This window comes from Gossypium hirsutum, chromosome A05 (assembly GCF_007990345.1).
Source record: "Gossypium hirsutum isolate 1008001.06 chromosome A05, Gossypium_hirsutum_v2.1, whole genome shotgun sequence".
Taxonomy (NCBI): Eukaryota; Viridiplantae; Streptophyta; class Magnoliopsida; order Malvales; family Malvaceae; genus Gossypium; species Gossypium hirsutum.
Window position 1 is genome coordinate 22,002,883 of NC_053428.1, and position 19,241 is coordinate 22,022,123.

Below are 19,241 nucleotides of genomic sequence, written 5' to 3' on the forward strand. Positions count from 1 at the left end.
TAAGATTCATTTCAATAATATTTACAAGGCCAAATACACTTACCTAGTTCACATATATTATTCATTTGCATTACACATAATTTGTAGCAAGTATTAAGTTACTTACTTACCTTATTTTAAGTAGACAACAAGCTAATTCATACCTGGCTATTAGGTCGTTTTACACATTCGATCACAACTTATCTTTGCCTGATGAACCATTCAGAATTGGATAAGACACTCGGATATTCACACATAATACAATGTCAACGTCCCAGACGTGGTCTTACATGTAATCACATATCGATGCCACTGTCTCAGACAGGGTCTTACTCGCACATATATATCGGAGTCACATATCGATGTCATGGTCTTACTCGCACATCACATATCAGAATCCTATGTCATGGCATATGTATCCCAGCTATTCCTAAGGTTCATACGGGGCTTTCGGACGTCGTAACTCGGTCGAAACGAATACATGAACATGGTTACCAAGCTTGTACACATTCAACATTTGCATATATATATTCTTACATTTCATTTCAGCACATATAATTTGCATTTAATTAAAATTAAGTACGTCTATTTGCTTATAAACTTACCTCGGACGATGTAAAACGGAATGAGACGGTTAGTCGACAACTTTAGTTTCCCCCGATCCAAATTTGATTTTCTCTTTTCTTGATCTAAATTAATATAAATTAAACTTATTTAATCAAATATTCAATTAAATTCATCCAAAAGCACATAAATGAGAAAATTACACTTTTACCCCTGACATTTCATATTTTTCACAATTTAGTCCCTATTTTACAAAACTCAAAATATTCAAAATTTGAATACACCCATGTTAGGCCGAATTTTACCCATATTCATATAAGTCCATATATTTCATTTATTTCACATTTTAGTCCCTCAATTTATTATTTTTGCAATTTAGTCCTAATTACTCAAAATCATCAAAAATTCCAATACAAAACATGTTAATCTATCACATATCTTTTATTTTCTACCATCAAACAACAAAAATCACAAGATTTCAACAATGGCATAACTCAAAATATTCACCAAAATAAAAAATTCAAGCATGGGTCTTGTAGATAACTTAACAACGATCTCAAAAACGTAAAAAATATAAAAAACCGAGCTAATTACATACCTTGATTGAGCTTAGCAAGTTGCCGCACCCTTAAAGCTTTCTTTTCTTTCTTATTTTCTTTTGCTTCGGCAATAACAAAGAACATGCATGGTTGTTTTTATTTTATGTTTTAATATATACATATTATTACTTATATTATAATTTTAATCATTATAATATTATTTTCACCCACTAACTAGTGACCGAATGTGTCCATGCCAATTTCAATGGTAGAATTATATTATAAATACCCCACATTAAAAGAACAAAGCAATTAGACACTTTAACAATTAGCATGCAAATTTTACATTTTATGCGATTAAGCCCTTTTATTAAATCGGGCACTCAAACGACAAAATAAAAATTTCACAGATATAAATTCACACATAATAAATACAGAAAATAATTTTAAAATATTTTTCTGACTCGAATTCGGGGTCCTGAAATCACCGTTCCGAATAGGGTCTAAATCGGGTTGTTACAGTGATGCCATCGATGTTGTTTCTAATTTTTTTCTCTATTTTTTGTATCTATTCATGCATTGATAGATCCAGGTTCTACAGATTCATATATGATAATTGGATTGGTTAATATAGAGAAACTAATTGTTGAGATATATGAGGTTAGAATTAATGTTTCAAATTTGATGGGACATTCGGTGAAAGTAAACCAAGTATGTAGGCGGTACCCTATTGAGATTCAGGGTAAAATATTTTTGGCCGATTTACTGTTGATGCCATTTGATGAATTTGATGTAATTTTGGGAATGGATTAACTATCAGAGCATGGTGTAATTCCTGATTGTCGGAAGAAAAAGTTTCAGATACAGGATTAAATGGTGAAGAGATGGAAGTGAAAGGTGTGAAACCAGTTGGTCTTGCCCTAATAATCTCAGCAATAAAGGCAGATAAGTTGATTAATCAGGGTTGTGAAACTTTTCTTGCTTATGTCATAAATTTGACTGCGAAAAGTCCGAAATTGGAGGAAATTCGTACAGTGTGTGAATTTTCAGATGTGTTTCTGGAAAAATTACAAGGACTTCCGCCTGATCGAGAGGTGGAGTTTGCAGTTGAAGTTTATCCGGGAACTACTCCAGTATCTATTGTCCCTTATCGCATGTCGCCAAAAGAGTTGAAAGAATTGAAAGTACAATTGCAAGATTTATTAGATCGAGGCTTTATACGACCCAATGTATCACCTTAGGATGCACCAATATTGTTTGTAAAGAAGAAAGATGGTTCGTTGCAATTGTGTATCGAATTATACCAATCGCCATTATTTATTTTTCTCTTGCTACTTTTTCTAAACTTGAACTTTTTATTTTTTTCTTTTTCCCTTAATATGATGTCATGGCATTTTCTCCAATTAAAAAAAGAAAAAAAATCTCCCATATTCAATGTGTTAAACCATCTCCTAAGTTTTAGTTTTAAAAAATATTTATAAATATAAGAAAAAATTTATGAGTATTCGCGGTGCATTCTAAATATATATATAAATATTGCTATCATATAATGTAATATTATTTATTTAATTTTCCTTTTCGTATTTGGCCGAACTCAGTGAAACTTAATTTCTCACTTTGATATATAAATTTCATTTGACCCATTTTAATATTTAAAGTATTATTTCATTATAATTTTTAGTCTAATTATTAAGGTAAGTTAAAAATGGTGGCTATATTAACCAAAAAAAACACTAAATATATTATATATTTTTTATGTATCTCTTACATATTGATTTATATTTTTATAATTTCTTAAAGTTTATATATATTTGAAGAAGGAAATTTTAATATATATTTTTACCAAAAAAAAAACCGTCACAGTTTATCGGCTAAAACAACCATAATTTTTTGTTAACTTCTTTTAAAAATTGGAGCAATGTGTAAATTAAGCGTTTAATGAAACAGAAAGGTATTCGTTTTCTATTTCCTTCGTGAAATCAAACACGCGCCTTCAGAGGTTAAACCCTTACCCGCTACGTAACTGTCTCCGGAGACCAATCGCTATAGCAACCGCTAGCTCTCTCAATCGCCTACGGCGGTCGCTTCAACGTTGAAATTAATTCCGATCAACCGATCACCGCCATCACCGCCGTTTCTCTCTCGTACGATGGAACTTACAACCGCCTGATTCCGTGACAGACTGATCGTCCATGACGAGCAAAGTGCGGAGAATCATAGATTGTTTCAGTGACTGTTGTGGCTGTAAAACATGTAAAGGAAATGCAAGGCAAGGTAATTCAAAATTTAAAATTCTTATTTTCAATTTTATCGTGACTGGAGATTTTTATTTTATTTTCAAAACTACTCCTTGAAATGAAATGAGGTACATCTTCAATGAAGAAAGGGAGTGGCAATAGTAAATGCTCGACGTGAAAGCAGCAAAGCCAAGTCTTGATTATTGATAAAGATCCTATATTCAAAATTTACATTTATGTTTAGACATTTCTATTTATGATATATTTGCTTTAGGCTTGTTACTCTTACATGCTTATCCTAGTTTAAGAAGATATTGGTTTGTTCTCTAATCAAAAGCCTCAAGAAATTTCTATCTTTTTCATCGATTTATTTCTCTATTTGGATAAAATTTTTAATCGTGTCATAAAGCTGTTTCTTTACCCTTTGTATTTCCAGATATGTTGAACATGAATCAGGATACAAATTGTGACCCAATGCTGACTCAGGGAGTCCGACTGCATATTCAAGACCGTTATGTAAGTTAATTTTGTTGTCTGATTTTTCAACTTGGACTCCAGAAATTGATGGAATTGGATATGCGTCAACACATGAATGGTTGGCATCTTATGGAAATTTACATTTGACTGATTTGAGTTGGTTGTGATTGTGAATGGTACTTTGTGCAGGTTGTAATGGATAATGGCATAATTCAAGTCTCACTATCAAAACCAGGGGGTATTGTTACGGGAATATGGTATAATGGGATTGACAATTTGCTTGAAGTTCAAAACAAGGAAACTTATAGAGGGTGTGTAGTATTATAGCTACTTTACTTTTCCCCTAGTTGTTTCTGCTTGTGATGGTTAAGGATCTATAAACATAGAAGTAATTTGGAGCATAACAATATAAAAAATTAATTAATAGGAAATTCTGAACATGGAATTAATGTAATTAAATCAAGATACTAAGTTAGACTATGCAGTTTAAGGGCAAAGAACTTCTAGGCATCTCAGGAATATTATAAGCAATTTTCCGTAGTCCTCATATGGAGGGTTTGTTACATACTTCCTTGTGTATTATATTAATTTTCTTTCTTAATTAAATCATAGCTAATCAGACCTTTTCTTCCTATTTGACTAAAAATTTCTGATTGTAGGTACTGGGACCTGCACTGGAATGAAATAGGAGGCAAGGGAATATTTGATGTGTATGTACATTTTCCTCTTGTCTGCATATGTGACACATAATGTAACAATTCAACCTCCTTTCATTAGGACAGATTTTGATTTCAAGAAATGCTTTTCTTACCATTTGGAGTGCCAAATGGCTTTCCCATATATTTGTTTTTCAAAGCAAGATGGATAGGAACTACATTGCAATAGCATTTATATATATTTGACCGAGAAAATTGGTTGATCCAAGAATTCTGAAATTATACATAATTGTTTTCATGCTAACAACATTCTCTGCATAGCATGGTTTCTTTCTCTATATCTCAAGAGTTTTGTCATTATTGTTAGCTTGCGGTTCCCTTTCAGACAACTATTTCTTCTTTGCTTACGAAGTTTGGTTCCTACCATTTCCCTTTAGGTCTTTTCATTAGGATCAGCTAAAACTAATTCTGATTGAGTACACTTGAATTTTTTATCATAAAATAATTACATCATGGCTAGCTAAAGTGTGAAGCAAGAGTTATTGCATTGCAGGATCCAAGGAACAAGTTTTAGAGTTATAGTGGAAAATGAGGAACAAGTTGAGATCTCATTCACAAGAACTTGGAATCACTCCCTGGAGGGCAAGTTCATTCCCCTAAATATTGATAAAAGGTCCTTGCTTAAACCATATATTGGTTTGCTACTGAGATTTTCTGCAACAAAATTATAAATTTTGATAATCTTTCTCCAGGTTTATAATGCTTCGTTGTTCATCTGGCTTTTACTCCTATGCCATCTATGAGCATTTCAGGGAATGGCCTGGTTTTGAGCTTGGAGAAACCAGAATTACTTTCAAGCTCAGAAAAGACAAGTAACAAATTCATAGCATGTTCTTCCCTTTAATAATTACCGTGCTTAAATGATGGATTTCTTTAAAAAAACCTACAATTTCAAGTGAAAATTTGAAATTTTCTTTTTCTTATTCCGGAAATGCTATTGTAAGAAATATGCCTTCTATTCCTGTCAATCTGGAGTTTGATTCAATTATAGACAAAACTTAGTTGTTAGTTTTCTTGAATTTATTTTGACTCTATTGATTGACTTGCTCAACTATAATTTTCCATTTTAAGAATTATGTTTCCATGGCATGTTATAGATAACTTCCAGTTATTGTTTAATGCTGATGCAAGCCACTAATCCTAGATAGGTTTTGAAATGGATTGAAGTGCTGTATGGGACCTCAGTTTGATTCAAACATAAGTAGAATCTTTTAGTCATCGATGTATGGCTTGTAAGTGAAGTAATTTTGACTAACTAAAAATTGGTTGATTGTATGGACTTCTGAGTTTATCACAGGTTTCAATACATGGCTGTAGCAGATAACAGGCAAAGATACATGCCCTTCCCTGATGACAGATCAAATGGAAGAGGCGTACCTTTGGCTTACCCAGAAGCAGTCCTAATTGTCAATCCCCTAGATCAGAGGCTAACAGGAGAGGTATTTCTTCCATCCTCATTCTCCTTGCGTAATTTGTCTAGGCTATTTTCTCCATTATCTTCAGTAACCGCTTTTCAATTAAATTGTTAGACAATTTAGTCCAATTTGGCAAAGTTTAAATGTTTCTTGTCCTTGTTAACTCGAGATTTCTAGCCCTAGCATGGTTAGGTATTAGAATTGCTTTTTCCATATGTGTGTGCTTGTTTGATATGACTTCTTGATTTATAGGTGGATGACAAGTACCAGTATTCATGTGAGAATAAAGATCTTCGGGTTCATGGTTGGATCTGCTTTGATCCACCTGTTGGGTTCTGGCAAATCACACCAAGTGATGAGTTTAGATCTGGTGGACCTCTTAAACAGAACCTAAGCTCACATGTAGGACCCACCACTCTGGCTGTAAGTGCCTTGTTTTGGACAACAGTATTTAGTAAAATTTTGACATCACTTTGTTTTTATCTCGCATGTTATTCACCACCATGATCATAAACTCAAGTTACATTAACTCTTGGCCTAATCTGCAGATGTTTCTTAGTTCACATTATGCTGGGAAATATATGGTTCCACAATTTGAAGCTGGGGAGCCATGGAAGAAAGTTTTTGGCCCTATTTTTATGTATTTTAATTCCGCAGCCTATGGAAATGACCCACTTTTGCTGTGGGAGGATGCTAAGATCAAGGTTTAATATTGGAACCTCCATATACATTTTTCTGCGAAACAAGCTGAAATGCTTTGTATTTTTGTATTGCCATTTTTTTGGAGAAGATAATTGTATAATTGATCTACAGATGATGGTTGAAGTTCAAAGCTGGCCATACAGTTTCCCTGCTTCGGAGGATTTCCCGAAGTCTGAACAACGGGGTAATGCTAATGGCAGAATATTAATCCAAGACAGGTATGCATGCAAATTAAATTTTACTTTTCATTCACTTAGTTATCAGAGGTTCGTAGAGCTCATGCGAGAAACATGATTTAGATGGACAGACTTTTCAATAGATGCTTCTTTATCAGAAAAGTGACAAGATTATTCATAGCAGTCATGTAATATCAAGAATAACTGCAATAGTCACACTGTGACTGTTACTGCAGTTTCCAAGTTTGTAAAGTACGAAAATAGCTAAAATGCTTTGATGTTCAAGAGTTCCTCTTTTGTTTTATCCACTCATGTTTTTTGAACCATCAAAATGAAATATTGATTCCTATTCTAGTTTTTCTTTATAAGAAAATGTAATGACTACTTTTTCTTGTTAGGCAATTCTTACTTGTTCATCAGCAACTAATCTAGCTCCTGAAACATATGACGTATTACTTTGTCTAGGTATATCAGCAATTACTGCGTAATAGCTAGTGGTGCATATGTTGGCTTGGCTCCTCCAGGAGACGCAGGATCATGGCAAATGGAAAGCAAGGTAAGATTGCTTGAACTCATATTATAATTCCATTTAGCATGCAAAAGTAGCTGATACCTTTGTCCTTCATTCCTTTTCTGTTGACATTTAAGATTTGTGCTTGTAGTTTGTCTTGAAAATGCCACACTCTTCAATATAGTGATTTTTGCTATTATACTTCTGATTAGAACTATCAATTCTGGACCCAAGCAAACGAGGATGGCTTTTTCTCCATTAGAAATATACGCCCTGGTGACTATAATCTGTATGCATGGGTCCCTGGGTTTATTGGAGATTACCGGCACGAAGCTGTCATTACCATAATCTCAGGTAAATGTTTGTCATACTTTGATTTAGTAATTAGTTTGCCAATATCACAATCATGATATGCTTTATATAATACGTAGTACAGGTTGTAACATTGAAATGGGTGATGTGATATATGAACCTCCAAGAGATGGACCAACATTGTGGGAAATAGGCATCCCTGATCGGTCAGCTGCAGAGTTCTATATTCCTGATCCTGATCCGAAGTATATCAATAGGCTTTTTGTCAACCATTCTGACAGGTTAGCTGCACTCTTTTGCAATCTCAAATCTATTTTATGAACTCAAAAGTTTTTACGTTGAGCAGAACCAATTCTTTTGCTTTATCCTTTCAAAGGCTCAATAGTATTTGTCCTATCTGTTTTTTAAAGAATTTTTTGCGTATGATCACACCAGATTTGGGAAGAAAAGTCTCCTGCCTGGAACCTTCCCTTATGGATATCCTCTCTCGAGTTTACTTATTTGATATGCACAGTCCTTAGAATTTGCAGCTATGCGAACTCAATATGTTCTCAGTTATCATTTTCTTTTCCTCCACTGGTAGGTTTAGGCAGTACGGGTTGTGGGAGAGATATACAGAACTATATCCTGAAGGAGACTTGGTTTACAAAATTGGGGTTAGTGACTACAGGAAAGATTGGTTCTTTGCACAGGTGGTCAGGTACACTGATACAGCTTTTAACATCATTTTTTGTTTTATGTTATCTGTCATTTTCTCAAGATTAGAGAATTATTTTGAAAATTTTCAGGAAGATAGGCGATAATGCATATCAAGGAACTACATGGCAAATCAAGTTTGAACTCGATAATGTTGATCGGAATGGTATCTACAAATTGCGAGTGGCACTTGCATCAGCTACTCTAGCTGAATTGCAGGTAAAAAACTACACTACATTGCTGATGGGTGATGCCAGTGAAAATCTTTGGTCATTTAAGTCAGTTATACAATGAAATCACTATTTTCTTTTATCAAAATCTTTCTTTCACTCTAGGTTCGGGTTAACGACCCAAATTCAAATCGGCCTCTGTTTACAACTGGACTGATAGGGAGGGACAATGCAATAGCGAGACACGGGATTCATGGGATCTACAAGCTGTACAATGTGGACATACCTGGTACTCGATTTGTTAAAGGGGAAAATACCATCTTCTTTAAACAACCAAGATGCAACAGTCCTTTCCAAGGATTCATGTATGACTACATCCGGTTAGAAGGTCCCTCAACTCCATGTTAATTCAGGATTCTGTTACACACTTTTCTATATATTCATCGTTACCATTCATATATGTAGGATCCGTATAATGTTATATTTGTGAATGATGATTAGTGATGTATTGAAAAGGAATAAACTACAAATTGATGGAAGAGAGCCAGATTTGTCCGTAGCTAAAATATTTTATACATATATGTAATGTACTTGTTTTATGTAAAAGAATAGTTCCTTTTATCAGAAAATAAGCAGGTGCTGATGTTTCTGGCAAGATTGGTTTCTTTTCTGGATTTCTTTTGCGGTCTAAACTTCTTAATGTTTTTGAAAAACCAGCCATGCCAAAATATAATCAAAGTCCTCAACTACGAACTAATTTTTGTACCCAAAAAAATTGAATTTACTTGAACAGATTTTTTTAAATATATTTATTATAAGAATAATAAGATAATAAATATAACTTTATTTTCTAATTAAAAAATTGAGATGACTCGAGCACTTTATTTTTGTTTCAAATTAAGTTTAAATACTTGAGTTAAATTCTCAAGTCTCAAAGCAAAACTAGAACTTTTTTTTTTTGTAATTACTCGATAGTATTTATAATCTTTATTCCTTCTTGTCGTTGTTTTCAAATTGTAAAATCTCATTTTTATTTAAAAGAATATAGAGCCATGATGCGCGTAGGAGCTCCAAAGTTTTCTATTTTCATTGCATGAAAGGATGGTACCCAACTGCGGCATGTAAACAGGAGCTACTTAAGAAATTGTTTCAATATCATTGCACCTTTGCTTGCCATTTATTTTTTGAAGCATTCATTTATGGATTTGATCTTTTGCCCCTTCAAATGGTTCCTTGATTATTGGCTGATACACAGAGTTTCCTTGAGCTCCCAAATAACATATAGGTCCATGTTGAGTCACGTAAAGAGGTTTTTGATAATTTAAGATGCACAGATTTCCTACATTAGCTTGGCTTGTTAAACAGTTACCATGTTTGTCGCCTTAAGTAAACCTCACACGGAAACATTGGGATATCTCCCAATCATGTTAAAACTTGCAAGTATGCTTCGATTTCTGATTTCTTCAAAATCATTATAAAAAAACTTACCAACTCCAGTTTGCTATGAAGGAAAGAAATAATGGTTTCCCAAAGTCAAAAACAAAAAGTAGGTGAAATAGATTTCTTTAAGCATTTACCAACTAACATATCCAGGAGGGTTTCTGATTGTACCATTAGGCATGAAGTTTCACCAATGTTTAGCGCTTATATATATGGTTTAGCATTTTCCTCTTCTTTCTCGGAAAATTCAAAGCTTTGCTGAAGTAAATTCCAGAGCTAAGACAAAGAAAACCATGTCATCACCAGGGGTGCAGCTGTATATTCAAGATCACTACGTAATTTAATTATTTTTCTTTCTTTATTATAATGTTTTATTGTAATACTTTTTTATCTTTTAGGTAGGGTGAAAAGAAAATTAAAAATAATAAAAAATGAAAAATATATATTTCTTTCCATTAAAGTACTATTTAAAAATATTTTTTTAAATATGCATAACTTTGTACACTTAGGTCTTACATTTTCTCAGTCACTTCAAATTGGAATTATTTATTTTTATTCTCCGGATAAAAATTTTCCTATTTTCCTTTTCCTCACTTTTCTTTTCTAAAACAGACATTCAAAATTAATTTTCTTTTCGTTTTTCCGCTCTCTTCTTTCCATCCTTTCAATTTTTACTTTGTCAAGCACCCATAGTTCTTCTGATCAATGTGCCAGTTTGAAAATGGTTAGAATAAAGGTACAAACTATGTTACGTGGATTTAGGTATAAGTGTAGATACGAGAATATGTTCCACATGGATATGTTCAATTTTTTTTTATGTTTCTTTTTTAGGTATTAAAATAGTATGATTTGGAAGGTAATATCATTCCTCTATCCAAATCCAAATATGCATCAGACATAAATTTTTCAAGAAAAAATAAAAAATCAGAGCAACATAAGTCACAAGGGTAATTTGATCAAAACTAGCAATGCCCCTTAGAGGCTAAGAAAGAACTTCATAGCCAATGTACTTGAAAAGTTTGAATAAAGTGCTGTTTAGTTATAAACGAGATAATTGCTGCAGGTGGTGATGGATAATGGAATAATACAAGTGACGATATCGAGTCCTGATGGAATTGTCACCGGGATACAGTATAATGGCATCGACAACTTGCTTGAAGTTGAGGATGAGGAAGTTCATAGAGGGTAAACATTGGCTCATAGCATCACCCATTGCTCTGTTTAGTTCTTGTCGTCCATTATCTTTTTTTTTTTTAAACGTTGTTCTTGTTACAAACAACTTATTTCCCTATGCCATTGGCAGGTATTGGGATCTCGTTTGGAGTAAAACAGGAAGTACAGGGACAACAGGAACATTCGATGTGTACGCCCATTATCCCGTTCTTATGCAGTGTTATCCCGATTCTTTATTTTTCTCTATATATGTCCCACATATGTGTCCAAATACAGGTTTAAAGGAACAAGTTTTAAGGTTGTAGTAGAAACCGAGGATCAAGTTGAGGTCTCATTCACTAGAACGTGGGATATCTCTCTCGAGGGCGGTGTTGTGCCTTTGAATTTAGACAAACGGTCCGTGCTTGCACCAAATATAGTTTGAGGCCATGCATTGTCAATCAACAAAGGCAAACTAAAACGATTTGTAATGATGGCTTTTCAGGTTCATAATGCTTCGAAATTCGCCGGGATTCTACTCGTACGCAGTTTTCGAACACTTAGAGGAATGGCCTCCGTTCAATCTTCCGCAAGTCAGAATTGTATTCAAGCTCAGAAAAGACAAGTAAAAAGATGGAGGCCATTACATGGACTCAAATGTTATTAGTTTGATATGTTTGAAAAAAAAGCTATGGTTGTCATCTGAAATATTGCATACTTTGGTACTCAAATGTTAGATTTCATTACATGGCCGTAGCAGACAACAGGCAAAGATTCATGCCCCTGCCGGAAGACCGGTTACTAGACAGAGGTCAACCTCTGGCAACCCCGGAAGCTGTCCTGCTTGTCAATCCGGTGGAGCCGGAGTTCAAGGGAGAGGTAAAAATCGATAGGCCTTAAAAGTCTCACATCATTAGATATTCATTTAGATTAATATATTTGGTCAATGTCGTATATGAGCAGGTTGACGACAAATACCAATATTCATCTGAGAACAAAGATCTAAAAGTTCATGGGTGGATATCATTGAACCCCCCTGTGGGATTTTGGCAAATTACTCCCAGCAGTGAATTCAGGTCTGGTGGACCTATCAAACAGAACCTGACATCCCATGTTGGTCCCTATTGTCTTGCAGTAAGTGAATCAATTAGCTATGTAAAGTATTAGTTAATGTTCTAGACATGACAACACAGTTCTCCAACGTTGGTAAAAGTACAATAGATGTCCCTATATTAACACTCTGATTGCATTTTGCTCTTTTTATTAAAAAAAAGGTAAAATAGTCATTATATGTAAATTCAAAGAATAAATTTGTCATTTGTATTAAAATTCCATTAATTTGTACTATTAAAAATTGAGTTGGCTGACAAAATAACTTGATAATGACATGTGCAAATCACATGCCATATGTACCTCATGTTGATGTACATCGATCAAATTTGCTCCTGATTTAACGCACATGGATTAATTTGCTCATTTTTTTAGTAGCGGAAAAATGCATTCTCACTCTTAGTATGGGTGTCTCCATTATACTTTTACCCTCTAATGTTCCATAAATCCCTCCGATCTTGGCAAAGGTAGGATTTGATCTCAAGTCAATGAACATTACAGTGAACCATAGATTGGATTCTATTTGGTCCTTAATGATGATATACCTAATTGCATCAACTCTGTTTCAAACCAGATGTTTCTCAGTGCTCACTATGCTGGAGAAGATTTAGTGCTGAAGCTCAATCCAGGAGAGCCATGGAAAAAGGTTTTTGGACCAGTTTTCTTGTATCTGAACTCTGTCTCAAGTGAAGACAATGCCTTTTCCCTTTGGGAAGATGCTAAAAACCAGGTTTGAATAAGAAAAAACATTGAATCTTACCTTGTCTTTTTTGTTGGTACCAAAAAAAGAAAACTTATACAATTAGACCTTCAGATGCGAAGGGAAACCCAGAACTGGCCCTACAGTTTTCCAGCATCAGAGGATTTTCCAAAGCCAGATCAACGGGGTAAAGTATGCGGCAGATTAGAAGTTCAAGACAGGTTCCATTTTCTTAGTTTCTGTCATTTGCTTGTACTAATATCACTTGAAGTTCTATAAAGCTATATGAAAATCAACATTATTCAGGTATATTAGCTATGAACCCATCCCAGCAAATGGTGCTTATATAGGCTTGGCACCACTGGGCGATGTCGGCTCGTGGCAAAGAGAATGCAAGGTGATCAAGCTCTAAACCAAAAAAAAATTCATTACTTGTTTCACAAGCTTCTAATTATATATGTAAAAAAAATGGTATCTCATATCAAATGTTTGGCCAGGGTTATCAGTTCTGGACCAAAGCAGATGAAGATGGCAACTTCACAATTGACAATATAAGGACTGGGGAATACAATATTTATGCATGGGTCCCTGGTTTTATTGGAGATTATAAATATGATGTTGTGGTTAACATTACAGAAGGTTTTTCATTTATCATGAACAATAAGGAACTATACTGAATTGTTGTTGTGTATTTTATTTCATATCCAATGATATGCAATGCAGGCTGTGACATTAACATGGGTGATCTGATATATGAGCCTCTGAGAAACGGTCCTACGTTATGGGAAATAGGCATCCCGGACCGTACGGCAGCCGAGTTTTACATTCCGGATCCTGATCTCAAGTACATTAATAAACTTTATGTCAACCATCCTGACAGGTTAGTTGAATTACGTTGGTTTATTTAAGGTATCTTTGAACTTGTGATAAAATAGTACATTGCACCTTTAAAGAGAGAACTTAGATTAAAGTCTTAAAAATGACAGTGTGAACCGTTAACCGGATTAATTTTCTTGGTCATAAACAAAACATTTTATTGAATTGAAAGAACTGAATTCTCTTGGAATTCATTGGAAAATTCTAAATGTATGTGATGGACAGGTATAGACAGTATGGGTTGTGGGAAAGATATGCTGATCTTTATCCAGATGGAGACTTGGTTTTCACAGTTGGAATCAGTGACTACAAAAATGATTGGTTCTTTGCCCAAGTTAACAGGTTCACCTATTGAAGCTTTATTTTCCATTTTTTATTTATCTCTTAAAATATTCAATACATATCCGGTCATTGATATAAGAATATTATCGCATAACGCTCTGGAAACCTCAAAAATACATTAAAAAAAACCTTAAACAATGAACAAATACATATCCATATCCATAACCGGCACACCGGAGTTTAAAAGAATCATTAAAGTATGTTTAACCGCATAACAGGAAGAAAGAAGATGGTACATATGAAGGAACTACATGGCAGATCAAGTTCATGCTCAGAGATGTTGATCATACCGGAACTTATACATTGCGGCTGGCCCTAGCAACTGCTCATCTTGCTGAATTGCAGGTATATATATGCAGAACAAGTAATCGGTTTTACATATGTGCCTTAGCCATTTTCATTTTGTAGCTAGAATTTGAACTGCATTTTCAATTCCACAACAACAGGTTCGGGTCAACGATCCGAAATCAGACCCTCCTCTGTTTACAACTGGAGAAATCGGGCATGACAACACAATTGCAAGGCATGGAATTCATGGTCTCTACCGACTTTACAACATAGATGTGGCTGGAGTTGAGCTTGTTGAAGGGGAAAATATCATTTTTCTCACACAAGCAATGAACACTGACCCTCTTCAGGGGATCATGTATGACTATATAAGGCTTGAATGTCCCCCTTCAACTTCCAGCTAAGAGTATGAATTATAGCTTTAGATCCTTGAGTTCTCGAAATGTATTCACAAAAAAAAAAAAAAGGTTTGGGTGTGCTTCTATTAAGATGATTGTTTCATTTATGCATCCTAGAAAAATTCATACCATATAAATTTACTTTCAAAGGTCATATAATCAAATATTCAACTAAACTTCGAATCCCAGTACATATAAACCCTTTTTGCCCATTTCGATCCTTTTTGTTTGAAAAAAAAAACACAGCCAATTCTTTTATATCTACTTATTATTCATAAACGAAGAGGTTTTATTTACAACTGTACGAAAAGAAAGCAACATGTTACATGAATGTATTGTTATGTATTTCGATTACGTGGATTTGTATTTTTTTTCTTGGTTTCAGCATCATCAGCTGCTTTAACCTGCATTTTTTGAGCTTGTAAATCAGCTATTGCCGCTTCCTGCTCATCTCTTGCTTTCAGCTTTTTTGCCTGCATCCAAAAAAAAGAAAAAAAAGAAAGGAGTTGAATTCACCAAGATTGAAAATAAAAAGGGTGGTTCGATAAGGCTTTTAAGTTTTGCTTTTCTACCAGACCAACTAAGATTGCTTTAACGTATCGAAATCCCTCTTGCAATGAAACTCCAAAAGCAAAGCAATCTTTCTTGATTCGCGACAACATCGTAGACGCCCCTTGCTCTCTGTTGCCGTCGGCAGTAGTGGTGGTTGTCGAAGTGCTTGACAGTGGCGAGTACTTCATCTCCTCCATGGCGGTTTGTATTAAAAAGGCGAAGCTCCGTTGGAGAACGGCAAGTGATGAAAACTGAAAACGAAGAGGTTAGGCAGCCTGATGGGCATGGAAAATTTTAACACGTCTGAGCCTATACGTGGCAGCTTCCGAACACGCCATGGTTAGTTGTCCGTCTTTTCTGTTTAGTTCCGTGATCGGCTTATTCGGCTCGCACCACGAGATGGGCCCTAAGCCTGATAAGAGTCCATATCTAATCTGGCCCTTGATGACTCAATCCACCAAAATTTTTTTAATTTAATAATCACATTATAAATTTTGATTATATTTGTTTTTTTGAAACAATTCTTAAAATTATCCATAGGCTCTCCTCAACAATAAATAAGAAGATAATGCGCTTCAGCGTACTCAAACTCACGTCCTCCTGCATTGACAATAATACATGTGTCAATCAAATTAAAACTCAATAGACAATCCCCATCAAGTTATATTGGTAAAAAAAAGTTTAAATTCTTCTAGTAAATTTATACTTTGCGTAAGTTGTGGATTTAGCACCTGTATTTTTAGAATTTAAAATTTTTACTCTTAATTAAATGATAACTACTAAATTCATTAAGCTAAGTCCTGTTATTTTTAAAATTTAATGCGTCATAAATATTATCACATGTATAATGCTATATTTGTTTGTTATTTTCACATATTACTCATAAAAATTAATTTATAGATTTAATGATTGTCATTTGTATTAAGGCTAAAATTTTTTAAATTAAAAAAAAATATAACCATTAAAAATGATTCAATTAGTGAATATGGACTAAATCTAATATTTTCTTTCACCTACATCATGGGTGAAATAAAATCTAATATAAAATAACATAACATATTTCTAATTAAAGCCACAAATTAATCAAATATTAACTCAGTTTAAAATATTCCTACAAAAACTGAAAAATAAAAAGTAATCCAATAATTCTTAAATATTTTCTAGCAAAAAAACTACAAAAAGTTAAAAAAAAATCACTTTTCACATTTTCAACAAATACCCACCATTTTGACAAAATTAAAGAAAAAAGTTACTAACATAAAAAAAAAAGAAGCACTTCCTTTCACAAATTCAACAACTCTATAAATTTTTATATTTTTCTCTCAGAATTCTACAATTTTTTTTACTTATTATTAGTAATTATTATTTAAAAAAATTAAATTGTTTTTTTGGTGTTTCATAAGACTACTTTCTAATAATAATAAAAATAACAATTTATCTTAATTTATTTTATTAGAAGGACATTCTCAATTTGGAGGCAGTAGTTTGGGTCAGATCCGTCAAAGCACAAGACTCGGCCCAAACCAATTCATCCTCTTCTGACTACGGAGAAAGAATAGAAGGGCAAAAACGTCATTTAATATATCTCAAATTGTCTCTCCTATATATACCTTCATCTACAAATTCTAGGGTATAAAAAGCCCCAAATCTTCTTGCGCCATTTTTTCTTCTTTCTTTTCTGAGCTTTTTCACAAGAACTGAACGTTAAAACTCTTAAAATCCTCAAAGCTCTACAATTTACGAACATCTACAATCTCCCTCAACGTCGCCTCTAAACTTTCGTAATTTCTTCCTCCAAATTCAATTCATAAATTAACTTTTTTTTCCTCGTTGTAATTTATTTATTCTTTTAATTTTTCAACATCGAGATTCGAGATTTACGTTTTCTTATTCCATTTTTTGGGTAGATCGGGTGAATTATGGCGACATTTGAGCTTTACCGGAGGTCAACGATCGGAATGTGCTTGACGGAGGCGTTAGATGAGATGGTTTCAAACGGTACTCTCAGCCCCGAGCTCGCTATTCAGGTTCTCGTCCAGTTCGATAAGGTACTGTTAAATATATTGTTGGCTTGTTTGGCCTTTCTTTATCTAAATTTTATTTGTTCATCTGGTTTATGTTTTTGTTAGTCTATGACCGAAGCACTGGAAAGTCAGGTGAAGAGCAAGGTTACCATTAAGGTATGTTCCTTCTTTTTAAGGGAAAAAAAGGTAAGATTTCTGTTGATTTTTGTGCTTGTTAAGCTGCTAATGTATTTCTAGAACCTTCTTTCTTTTGTAGATTGTGTTATATGTGTTCATTGATTGTTAAATTGACGGTGATTCTGTGGCAGTGATTAGCTGTTTCTATGAATAGCTACGGTGAGATATTTTTGTTTTATGGAGTGCCTATTAATAAGTTCTGTGTTATAAAGGAAGCTGATATTATTTTGATATGGTTCCTTGCTCTCCCCATCCTTGAAGAAAGATAAAAATGATTATGACAATTTATGCATGGTGAAGGACACGTTTATTGCCTTACATATAAGTGCAGGATCAATATTTAGCTGAATGTTTCATTTAATTGTACCTGGTTGTGGTGATTGGCTATTGTTTTGTCAAAATATACCTGTGTTGCACACATACGAGAATTAAGAAAGATTAACATGCAAAACACATGAATCTTTTAAATTAAGTAATGCCTAGAAGACATTTTTGACACTTATGAATTATTTAGGAATGTTGAAAGGAGAAATGTGTTTTCTGACACAATTTGAATTGGTTAAGATTTTTGAGTGGGTAATGTTTTCTACTTCTTGTTAAACCAAAGCTACCTCTTGTCTTCAAAGACTCTTGATGGTTAAGAGAGTAGGGTAAACATATCTCAATTCTTTTCCCATAGACTGTTATGAAAAGTTTTGGGTTATTTACATTTCGGTATCATTGCTAGAGAAACCTTATCAGGAACCTGAAAATATAGATGTGCTTCAACCTTGGTTCTTGGATAATGCTTTTCTTTATATTACATGATAATGTATTGTCCTTTGTGGTCAAAAAATTTCTTCGCTTTCCAATAACACTCAAGACTGGTTGTTGAAAATGCCTCTGGTTGTGCATTAGTGTTTATTTTTTGGTACTTTTCTGCTACAGTTGAACTTTCAGCTACCTGTCTTGGTGTATCGATTTTAAATTTGTTATCTGATATATTCTCATTAAAAACTTTACAAATCAAACATACCTTCTGGCATCGCAATGTGCAACCCGAGTTGCTATTCATATTTGAACTGTGCTACAGGGACATCTACACACATATAGATTCTGCGACAATGTATGGACCTTCATTTTACAGGATGCTTTGTTTAAGAAAGAGGATTCTCAGGAAACTGTCGGTCGGGTGAAAATAGTAGCATGTGATTCAAAGCTACTCTTACAATGAAATCATTTCTGACGATGGTGGAAGGGGACGGTTGATTGAGATTGGACATACGATACAAAGCCATCGACCTTTATTGGATGAATTTTTCGATGTACTTAATTGTATTTTTCCTTCTGATAACATAATGTACAACGGTGAAAGTTTTCGGACAAAAACAATGGAACCTCTGTATTTATGACAAGAATCATTTCTATTCCACTGTTGAGTTATTTCAGTCTTACACCAGCTTGAATAGGATATGGCGGTGTTTGAACATTGAAATGCCCATGTAATTAGTTGCGCCTTTCATCTTCCCTTGATTCTATTGATTCTTTTTCTCTTCTGGTTATTCTGAACATCTGTTCCCGACCTGACAATTTGTATGTTTATATTGTGTTTATGTATTTTGTCATGTCATAATCTTTATATTTTTATTTGAAAACATTCCTATGGTGTCCGTATATATATTTAGATACTATGTAGAAATGGTGAGGCG

General features: G+C 33.9%; 4 protein-coding genes across 6 annotated transcripts; 3 read left to right on the forward strand and 1 right to left on the reverse strand.

Moving 5' to 3' along the window:
- Positions 1-2,999: 2,999 nt before the first annotated feature.
- Positions 3,000-9,149, forward strand: LOC107957840 (rhamnogalacturonate lyase). Its single transcript, XM_016893430.2, has 16 exons — positions 3,000-3,356; positions 3,756-3,835; positions 3,986-4,107; positions 4,456-4,506; positions 5,006-5,125; positions 5,205-5,324; positions 5,810-5,951; positions 6,180-6,350; positions 6,476-6,631; positions 6,741-6,847; positions 7,271-7,361; positions 7,529-7,670; positions 7,753-7,909; positions 8,212-8,328; positions 8,417-8,543; positions 8,660-9,149. Exons 1-16 carry the CDS (start codon positions 3,275-3,277, stop codon positions 8,900-8,902), a joined length of 2,028 nt encoding a protein of 675 aa, XP_016748919.2. The 5' UTR covers positions 3,000-3,274; the 3' UTR covers positions 8,903-9,149.
- Positions 9,150-10,046: 897 nt separating this feature from the next.
- Positions 10,047-14,976, forward strand: LOC107957837 (probable rhamnogalacturonate lyase B). Its single transcript, XM_016893426.2, has 15 exons — positions 10,047-10,269; positions 10,998-11,119; positions 11,238-11,297; positions 11,384-11,503; positions 11,592-11,711; positions 11,824-11,965; positions 12,050-12,220; positions 12,771-12,926; positions 13,011-13,117; positions 13,203-13,293; positions 13,394-13,535; positions 13,620-13,776; positions 13,998-14,114; positions 14,333-14,459; positions 14,561-14,976. The coding sequence occupies exons 1-15, from the start codon at positions 10,228-10,230 to the stop codon at positions 14,804-14,806; spliced, it is 1,920 nt and encodes a 639-aa protein (XP_016748915.1). The 5' UTR covers positions 10,047-10,227; the 3' UTR covers positions 14,807-14,976.
- Positions 14,977-15,050: 74 nt separating this feature from the next.
- On the reverse strand, positions 15,051-15,693 carry LOC107957839 (uncharacterized). Its single transcript, XM_016893429.2, has 2 exons — positions 15,373-15,693; positions 15,051-15,273 (listed from the first exon to the last, which is right to left on the reverse strand). The coding sequence occupies exons 1-2, from the start codon at positions 15,547-15,549 to the stop codon at positions 15,139-15,141; spliced, it is 312 nt and encodes a 103-aa protein (XP_016748918.1). The 5' UTR covers positions 15,550-15,693; the 3' UTR covers positions 15,051-15,138.
- Positions 15,694-16,980: 1,287 nt separating this feature from the next.
- LOC107957838 (transcription initiation factor IIA subunit 2) lies at positions 16,981-18,962 on the forward strand. 3 transcript variants are annotated; one of them, XM_041113952.1, is made up of 4 exons: positions 16,981-17,133; positions 17,260-17,400; positions 17,482-17,562; positions 18,626-18,962. In XM_041113952.1, the coding sequence occupies exons 2-4, from the start codon at positions 17,272-17,274 to the stop codon at positions 18,764-18,766; spliced, it is 351 nt and encodes a 116-aa protein (XP_040969886.1). In that variant the 5' UTR covers positions 16,981-17,133; positions 17,260-17,271; the 3' UTR covers positions 18,767-18,962. The 3 variants fall into 3 exon arrangements, with proteins under 3 accessions (XP_040969886.1, XP_016748916.1, XP_016748917.1); XM_016893427.2 differs by having other exon boundaries at positions 17,482-17,532; XM_016893428.2 differs by having other exon boundaries at positions 16,990-17,133; positions 17,260-17,379; positions 17,482-17,532.
- Positions 18,963-19,241: the final 279 nt, after the last annotated feature.